A 9,359-nucleotide genomic window follows, 5' to 3' on the forward strand; every position below is an offset into this window, starting at 1 on the left:
TCGTCAGTTAGAGCAGAGTGAGTGGAGTCATCAAGCAAGAGGGAGTGGAGGTGGAAATGGTTGTCTGTCGGAGTAGACGGAACAGATTCCACTAGGTAGAGAAAGCATCGACAGTGATAGATCAAGATGGTTTCATCCAGGTTGATTTTTAGCCCCTTTCATTATCTTAGACGCTATAGCACGTGTTATGGAACACAATAGACTAGACAGTTTCAACAAGGTAGGTTTCCTGCACCTTTCATTATCTTAGATGCTATAGCATGTGTTATCAAAGACAATATAGCATGAAGTTTTAGCAAGGTAGGTTATTCACGCCTTTCGTTATCTTAGAAACTATAGCATGTGTTAGCAAAGACAATATAGTAGGCCGTTTCCACAAGATTGGTTTCCCACTCCTTTCATTATCTTAGACACTATAGTAGTATCTGTAAATTTTGTTTCTTGCCTCTTTTGTTACCATAGACACTGTATAGCGCACTATTGAGGACAGCATAGCAAGCGGTCCCCATAAGGTTGGTTTCTCATCTTTTTTGTCACCTTAGATATATAGCATATGTTATCGAAGACAACATAGCATATGGTTGCTGCAAGGTTGGTCCCACCCCTTTCGTTACCTTAGACGCTATAAAACGCATTATCTAAGACAACAAAACAAGCAGTCTCTACAAGGTTGGTTTTCACACCTTTCATTATCTTAGATGCTATAATAGCGTGCATTATCGAAGACAAGAAAGCAAGTGTTTTCTGCAAGGTTGGTTCCTCCTCCTCCCTTTCGTTATTTTATATGTTATAGCACACGTTATCGAAGATATTAACATATTATCTCATGGCTTTTACTTTCCACATGTTGACTATGTCTACTTCATCAAGCTACGCGGAAGAGTATCACACTGAGCATCTGTTGATGTGAAGTTAAACAGTATGTTGGACCAAATAGAGAGAGCTTGGTAACAGATGGATTGGTCGGTGTGACCAATCAGTTGGCATAACCAATAGAGGGTAGGACAGCTGAAGCTGCCATTATGGTGGAGGTGGAAAAGGAAAATAGTGAGGAAAATCAAAATGAGGAGGAGCAACTCATGAAAGCAGATGAAAAGAATAGTATGAAGGGGGAGGAGGGACGTGAAATTATAAAGGAGAATCAATTTATTGGAGTGTTGGAAGGAGGAGAAGATGAAATGCAAGGAGGAGCAGTAGCAGACAATGAGAACAAAGCATTTGCAGGGGGAGTAAAGGAAGAAAATATGCATCCAACAATGGAAGGGGTGGATGGTACGTCCGTGACCAGAGAACAAGTAGAAGGAGAAGTTGTAGAAAAGCAACAGGACGATGATGTGCAAAAGGAAGCTACACCGAAAAGGCAAAGAAAAGCAAAGCAGCCTAATGTTGAAGTGGGAGAGGAAGGTGGGAAGAAAAGGTGGCATATATATGACATCAATGTAAGTAATCTATGACGTTCATCTTGTTGTCGGATAATAGATGTTTATTCAATAATATGTAATTAAAGTTTCTGTGTTTAATAGTGTCTTTGACAAATGATATAGTGCTATAGAAATGTGGACACTGCTGATGGCGGTCTATCATCGAATGTTATGAAATGCTCTCGAACTTTCAAAAAGAGAACTTGGAGAAAATGAAATTCAAGGGGCTGCTGGCTCATGGCTCTTTGGATATCCAGTGCGGCCCTTGTACGCTCTCACCTAAAAGTGGGACCCTTGGACAAACACATTAATGTTCTTTGGATTCGAGATGATGATTGCACTAGAAGATGTTGCATGACTGTTTGATATGAACATTCATGGAAAACCTATATGTAAGAGATACAGCTATATCTTGAGAGGAAAGAACAACAATTTTCTAGGTTTGATAGAGTTCGAGCTCAAAAATGTTGTTGGCTTCAAGGGAAAGTTGATGTCGATCAAGGTCACAATGCTACAAAATAAAGGGTGGCATGTATAACATGATGCATCGTCACAAGAAGCGGACCAAACATTGAAGTGCTTTATTCTTTATTTATTTGTTTTTTGTCTATTTAGTGACCATTTAGGCTAAGAATAAGCTGGTGCTACATCCAATTCTTGAAAGATTTAGACCAGGTATCTATCTATGAATGATGGCATCTGTGATTGCGTATTTATACATCTAGCTAGAGTAATTGAAAAGCAGGGTTGCATCCGTGAGAGGATTTTAGTTGTTGATATATGTATAGATAGTGTTTTCATGAAGTTATTTTATTGCAAACAAGACTGTCGCATGTAGTGTCTTTACTTGCACTGTAGTTCCAAATGTAGGAGCACTTGTCATCTCTTAGACGGACTATGAACCGCCATTTCTGAAGGAATGACCAGTTCATCCAGGAGCAATTGTCATCTCTTAGACGGACTATGAAACAGCCATTTCTGAAGGTATGACCAGTTCAAGCAATGTGGAGAGGTATCAGTCTAGAGATTACTATGATACAGATGTATCCAATCAATCTTATTAAATTTTTAGATGGATTGGGTGTATTATGTTTAGCAAATAGTTTCTAATAGTTTGCTTGATAAGGATGGTGGAATACTTATAAACTATGTATTATTCTATCTATGTGTAGGCACAAATTAGAGCATACCGCTTCCTTAAAGAAAAGAGATAGAGTGGAATATCATAAAAGTGCATGAGCTGTTGTGCATAGATGTCAGGCTGTTCTGCATGAACAAGGTAAAAATATAGCATGACAGTTGAGTTCTCATGCAGCGTTGTCTGGACATAATCGATTTCGCAACCACCCTACCCCTACACAAGAGTAAGCAACAAAACAGCTTCCAAGACTAGAGTTAACTGAAAATCAATGTTTAAGAAGAAACACCATAACTGATCTCACAATGGCGAGATGATTGTTGTGTATGACGGTGATGGGGTTTGCAACAATGTACTATGAGTAGTATTTGGATGTAGTGTACGAGAGCTCAAACCAGTTTGGATGAGTGGTCCCCACCATGATGGTCGTTAGCAGCATCAAGAACCTCCTCGCCACTGCCACCATCTGCACTTGCAAAGACTTCCCCACCTTGATCACCATCTACACTTGTCGAAGCCTGTCCACCTCAATCATCATCCACAGATACACACAACCTATCCCATCATCATCAACGTCACCATCATAGACACCAACTTCGGTGGAGGTGCATGGTTGGAGGGAAATGCGTAGCAAGCAAGCGCAAAAACATTTTGGTAGGGAGATATGTAGCAAGTGAGCCCACAAGCATGCCTAGACTCCAGCCCAACGTCCACTACTTGAGAGGGAAGACAAATTATTAGTAGCAATAGATATTCTGATTAAGCATATTTTTGTGTTGACTCACAAAATTGACACATTGAATCAGAATATGTCAAAATCAAAATGCAAAAAATAAGACGACTTTCAATAAATGTATCTTATTGATAATTATTGCATTCAGTGGTATGGTATGAGATAATGAAAATGGTGTGAGATAACTTATATCTATTAATAGTATGAAATAACAACTATCTACAAATGGTAAGGATTGTCTGGTAATAGTGTGAGATAACAAATGTCAGTTAATAGTGTGAGATAACAAATGTCAGTTAATGGTGTGAGATAAGGACCGTCTATTAATGGTTTGAGATAAGGACCATCCATTAATCGTGTAAGATAGTCTATTAATGGTGCAAGATAAAAGAACGTCTCTTAGTTGTGTGAGATAATAAATGTTTGTTAATGGTGTGAGATAATGATCGTTTGCCAAAGAAGTAAGCTAACTACTACTTGTTAGGGTGTGTGATAATAACATAGTGACTGTTTATTAATAGTCTAAAATAACAATTGTTTGTTAATGTTGTAAGATAATGACGGTCTAGTAATAAAAAATTCTTATGTGTTGAATACTTTATATTTGTTGTGTGCACAAGGTTGATATGAGATGACAACTCTCCGTTATTGGTGTGAGAGAAGGAACATATGTTAATGATATGAAATAAAGACCGTTTGTTAATGGTGTGAGATAATGACTATCTATTACCATTTAACTTTCAAAGACTACAAAAATGTGTAAGAACAATTTGGTTAGACACAAAATGCAATGTTCATGCCATTGCCTTTCTTCTTCTTCTTCTTCATGCACGTTTAATTTCCCACGCTAGATGTAATGTAGTTCACCAAGTCTTCATATATCTGTTTTATGAGATATGGTATATCATCTTATAAAGAAAACAACATTATGTTTGTAAACAAGAAACCAATATCCTAAATGAAATATGTGATGTTTATTTGCTACCTATACCATCAAAAGCCAGTTTCCTACTATTGTAGATTGCTTCTATGTACTTGATGATACATACGCCACAATTGCATGCATTGTTTTAGAGGAGAGCATCCTTATTATGAGAAAGCACCACTGGCCATGTTGATCTCACACTCACTCTTTAAGAATTCTTTCACGAAACATCAATTATTGGTCCATGTATTTCTTATAGATATGTAGTATAAGTAAACATTGTTCTCCATGTCGAGCATGTAAAATACCTAATGATGGCGTTCTTCCTATAACATAAGAAGCATGACCTGCAGTAAACAATGTTAAACTTGAGTAGAGAGTGAACAGATTAGAATGCATTTGTTGGTAATCAGTTGAATACAAACCACTTCAAATGAGCAGAACAGATCGAGGTCAACAAGCATCTTTCTAGCATGCACTACGACAATCAAAGTAAAAATTTTATGGAGTGTTTGCGAACTAGCAGATTTCATAAGTTGAGTCTTAAAGGACGGTGGAGATTTGGAAGTTTTATGGAGACAGCTTTACTTTAGGTGTCGGATGATCCGGCTCCCACCAGCTAAACTGTAGTTGTCGGTGGTTTCCTTTTGATGGTTGTGTTGCTCGTCATCTTTGTGCTTATGGTACGTGACAAAGTAAAAATTGTTTCACATCTTGGTCAGAAAAATGAAATTGGTTCAATGATTTTCCTTGTGACTACCAAAAGGTAGGTCATTTAAGTTTCCGTATCTACCTCAATGGAAAAGAAAAACTTTTAATGAGTTTGGTTCGGTTAAACTCGAGCCAACTCGAGCTCAAGCTAAGTAAACTCGAGATCCCCCGAGCTCGAGCTTTAGGGGGAATTTAATGTCTTAATTTTGGAATCATAATTCCACCCCTTATGGTTCTAGAATTTTGATTTTGGAATGAATATATAATTTCAGAATCTAAATTCTTTGCTTCATAACACAATTTCCATTTTTAAAGAATGAGAAATTGATTGTTACATTCCATTGATTTAGGTTTGCAGACTCGAGCTTGAAGAGACATGGGTTTAGTAGTTATTGCGGGAACCGGACAAACGTGCTTTTGTTCCGCCGTTCCGGGGTTATCAAACGACTACCATGTGAGTGAACACATAACGCTTTCTCCTTCCCCGACCGAGTTCCGACAGAGACGGAGAGCGAGATGGCGGGGGTGTCGCCGGAGCAACTCGAGAGGGTCAAGGCCTCACTAGAACGTACAGGCGACCGCCTCCAGGATTCCGGCGATTCCAGGCACTTCTCCTCCTATGACTCCCTCATCTCTTCCTGCATCCGCCTCGAAGAGGCCTTCCCTGGCCGCCTCCTCTGCTCCTTCGTGGTCCCACCACACCTCCTGGTTTGCCCTCTCTCCCTCCCCATCTTTTTCATTCACCTTCCTCAAAATAAAGAAATCGTGGTTCTTCTTGATCTCCGTAGAACACAGGCAAGTTTCTCCACGGAGGCGCCACCGCTTCGCTGGTCGACATTATCGGATCGGCGGTCATTCTAACCACCGGGGTCCTAACTACTGGCGTCACCCTTGAGATCAGCGTCTCTTATCTCGACTCTGCCTATCTCAACGTGAGTGGATTTTCTCCTGAGTCTCTCTGCTAGGTTTTTCCATAGCCGTTAGAATTGTGGGTACTGATGACGTTCTTCGGTTTTTCAGGAAGAGATCGAGATCGAGGCGAAGGTTTTGCGCGTTGGAAAGGCGATTGCGGTGGTCAATGTGGAACTCAGGAAGAAAGGGAACGGCAAGATTGTAGCGACCGGGAGGCATACCAAGTACCTTGCCGTCTCTAGCAGATTGTGATTCGAGGTATATCTCTCAGTTGCAAATCGTGCTTCTGAATTGGCTGTCTTGCATATTAAGCGCAAGGTTATTTCGGATACTGTAGCTTCGATAACCTACTGATCTTTGTTAGATTATCTGTAAATTTGTTTTGCATTGTTGCAGTGAAAATCTACGATTTAAGTACATTCCCACGGATTGAGAATGAGTGGCCACATGGTGGTAATTTTATAGACTGAGCTTCGGAATATCTGAAAATTAGCTATTGTTACCAAAGAACTCGGAATCTGAATTCAGTGCATTCCTAATTTGCATGAGTGCCGAACAATTCTAAGGTGCAGTGTCTAAATAGATGTCTCGCCTTCTTACTATGTCCAGTAGTTTTATTTTATCGTGATTTAATTCTTTCAGATGTCGTGAGTATTGAGGGACAAAAACATGAAAGATAGCCTGTAAATCTCAGGCTTTTGGAATATGAGGACTTGAAAATATGAAAAAAATTGACAACTTTTGGCCTAATCAATACAGGTTACATATGCACTTTGTAACATTGGTTGTAATGTTTCTAAACTTGTATTTCTGAAATAAGAAAAAGAGATGGACGACCAACTGTAAAGGTCGTGACGTATCTATTTTCCCTCATGAAGCCTTCTTTTCATAGAATAATGTGCATGGAAATTACTACTTTCAATATGAAAAGGTCTTTAGGAGCCATACCTATGACATGCGTGTCTCGAGTCATCACTTAATAGATTCGTAAGTTGCTTAATCTTTGTCAGGAAAAGTGACCCTACTGATCTGTGTGGTACACAAATATCATCTTGGTTATGGCACATAGGTACGGGGGCTAGTACGGGTGTCAGGACAGGTAAGGGTGCAGAGTACTTTCAAAAAACTTGGGTATGAAAACATGGCTATGTGTGTGTGTGTGTGTATATATATATATATAAAATCTTAACGAAAATGATAACAATTAGATTAAAGAAGAGAAGTGTGTAGGCACAGCAGGAAGAGGAAGCAGCAAGTCAGTGTAGAGGATGTTGGGAAAACTAGCCAAAAACTAGCATAGATGGATATCCTTTTCTTTTTTTTCTTTTTTTTTTTTAAAAAAAAGGACTAGAATTTGGATGCTTTTTTGCTCAGTCAACTTTGATCGAGTTCAGAATTGGCTTGATTTGGCCTCCGGTGTCTTGATTGCAATCAACACGGACAACCCCACACCTGAGCAGCGTCCAAAGCAGTACCAGCACCAGTGTCGACTCGTGTTGACACTATTACTTCACTTCAGCAGGAGTGTCTGAGTGTCCGTATGACATAGCATCTTGGTTACATGGTTGGAGAAGTTAAAGAAGGTTGCTGTATTTATGTTGCATCCTCATAAAATTATCAGCTTATTCAATTGCTTAATAAGGTCAGTGGTGGCCTTCATATAGTGCACATGCACTATCAGTCCTAATAAAGATTATGGGAATTGGAATCATGAGAGATGGACATCTTAGAGGGATGAGTGGTTGGGAATATGCTGACATTGATGATGATATTTGATTGTTGGCATGTAAGTATATGTGAATCCTTGATAATGGAAGGAACCTCAATTCAGATAAAATTGTGTTTATCTGTGCGGATATTGACAATATGTAAACAATTGCAGCATCTGAACTGTAAAAAATTTATCATCAACTAAAAGCTAATTGTTTTCCAGCCCCATATATTGTCCAACACTATCAGGTGATGAAAACAAGAAACCATATATGATGGCAAATTTTTAGTACTTGACATTGTGGAAAATGTATATCAGTAACTTAGCCTCTGATTTGATCGTTTCCCTTGAATTACTTACCCTCTGATTTGATCGTTTCCCTTGAATTACTTACCCTCTGATTTGATCGTTTCCCTTGAATCACATATCTATGTTGATCTTCGAAACATGTTATTTTCGTCGGTTGTTCTCTCTCCTTACGGTTTCATTATGTCCTCATCCTTTGGCTTGGAACCTATTGCTGGCTGTTTGTTCCGTGGTCATGCTGTTGCTACCTTTTACGCTTGGCTTTGATCTTTCTGTCTGTTTTGTGTCATTGACAACATTAATGTCTACCTTTTGTTTTCTTAACTTCCATAGTCCTCTGCTTTTGATTTGACATTCTTTCGGCATTGTCTACTGTGCACCACGTATGCTTTTTTACTTAGTAAATCAACTGGGCTATATCCTTTTTTCCGAAAATGAGAGCTGGCCTCTAACTGTCACCGTCACCCTGCCAGATCTATTTCAGTCCTTCTACTAGCTGGGATTTGGTTGTTTTTAGATCTTTCTGTTAGCTAATGGGCATACCTTTTTATGGTAGTCTCCGGTTAAGGATGTGCTGCAAAATATTCGACACTTCAATTTCACAGGAAAGATCCACCTGTAAATAAGGGTTTCTATGCTTTGCAGGTGTGTGGCTCTTTCTTTCAAAATCACATGTTGTGATATATACTGCTTATGGTGGAAAAGGTGGGTTCGAGATGATTGGCCGTTGGACTTGTGAAAACTTCTGATATGAAAGGATCGCTTTTTGTGGGGTTTGAGTAAACAGTGATATAAGTAGGCACCACCACTGGTAAGATTATTGTTCCAATGAAATACTGCTGGGAGCAGGTTCCCCACCTTTATTCCAAAACAATAAGCTATATAGAAAAAAGAATGAGAGGGAAAAACTGCTGCAAGAACGCAAAAGCAGCAGCACAAAAAGGCCAAAAGAACAAGAAACAATAAAGAATAGATAGAAGAGACAATATACAACATGCATGCTTATCAGCCTTAGTCAGTAAACAAGAATTGAAAATAGTTGTTAGAAACTTAGAAGGTTAAAAGAAACCTCAATATATATATATATATATATGTGTGTGTGTGTGTTTTCTGCCTCATCTTCAAGAACTTATTGGAACACTTCGTGGATCGATTGCCACCACTCTATTCATTTAAGGAGCAAGCAAGCTGACATTCGGCAAGGAACATATGATGGGATTTTCCACAGGCAAGAGAAGAAGAAGATTACCGTCATTTCCGATGCAAGCTTACCAGACGATTATGCAATGTCACCTGCGACTTTAACTAAAAGTCGAGCAGGAGGAAATCCAGTAAGACTAGTCATAGAGGCCAAGAGAAAGAAAAAGGCAGGAGGAAAAGAAGAGTTTGCTACTTGTGCCTAATCTTCCAAGCCTCAAAAGCCTAGGCATCTAGGGCTGGATTGCTGCAGGAGTTTATTATCACTGACTGCTCTAAGTACTTGTTCTTTCTGACTGATCCAA

General features: G+C 39.1%; 1 protein-coding gene across 3 annotated transcripts; it reads left to right on the top strand.

Annotated features, from left to right (window-relative positions):
- The first annotated feature begins 5,344 nt into the window (after window positions 1–5,344).
- On the top strand, window positions 5,345–8,714 carry LOC116261934 (uncharacterized). Of its 3 annotated transcripts, none has more exons than XM_031640887.2 (4): window positions 5,345–5,636; window positions 5,717–5,860; window positions 5,949–6,098; window positions 8,503–8,714. In XM_031640887.2, exons 1-3 carry the CDS (start codon window positions 5,445–5,447, stop codon window positions 6,090–6,092), a joined length of 480 nt encoding a protein of 159 aa, XP_031496747.1. In that variant the 5' UTR covers window positions 5,345–5,444; the 3' UTR covers window positions 6,093–6,098; window positions 8,503–8,714. The 3 variants fall into 3 exon arrangements, with proteins under 3 accessions (XP_031496747.1, XP_031496748.1, XP_049935818.1); XM_031640888.1 differs by lacking the exon at window positions 8,503–8,714 and adding an exon at window positions 6,237–6,399; XM_050079861.1 differs by lacking the exon at window positions 8,503–8,714 and having other exon boundaries at window positions 5,949–6,399.
- The last annotated feature ends 645 nt before the right edge of the window (window positions 8,715–9,359 follow it).

The sequence above is a fragment of the Nymphaea colorata genome, chromosome 10, assembly GCF_008831285.2.
Source record: "Nymphaea colorata isolate Beijing-Zhang1983 chromosome 10, ASM883128v2, whole genome shotgun sequence".
Classification (NCBI taxonomy): Eukaryota; Viridiplantae; Streptophyta; class Magnoliopsida; order Nymphaeales; family Nymphaeaceae; genus Nymphaea; species Nymphaea colorata.

Excerpts from the sequence above, each read along its gene's own strand:
- LOC116261934 (XM_031640887.2), top strand. The coding sequence starts at position 5,445 with ATGGCGGGGGTGTCGCCGGAGCAACTCGAGAGGGTCAAGGCCTCACTA. Across the intron at positions 5,637-5,716 it reads TGGTCCCACCACACCTCCTG|AACACAGGCAAGTTTCTCCA; the intron begins GTTTGCCCTCTC and ends TGATCTCCGTAG. Across the intron at positions 5,861-5,948 it reads TCGACTCTGCCTATCTCAAC|GAAGAGATCGAGATCGAGGC; the intron begins GTGAGTGGATTT and ends TCGGTTTTTCAG.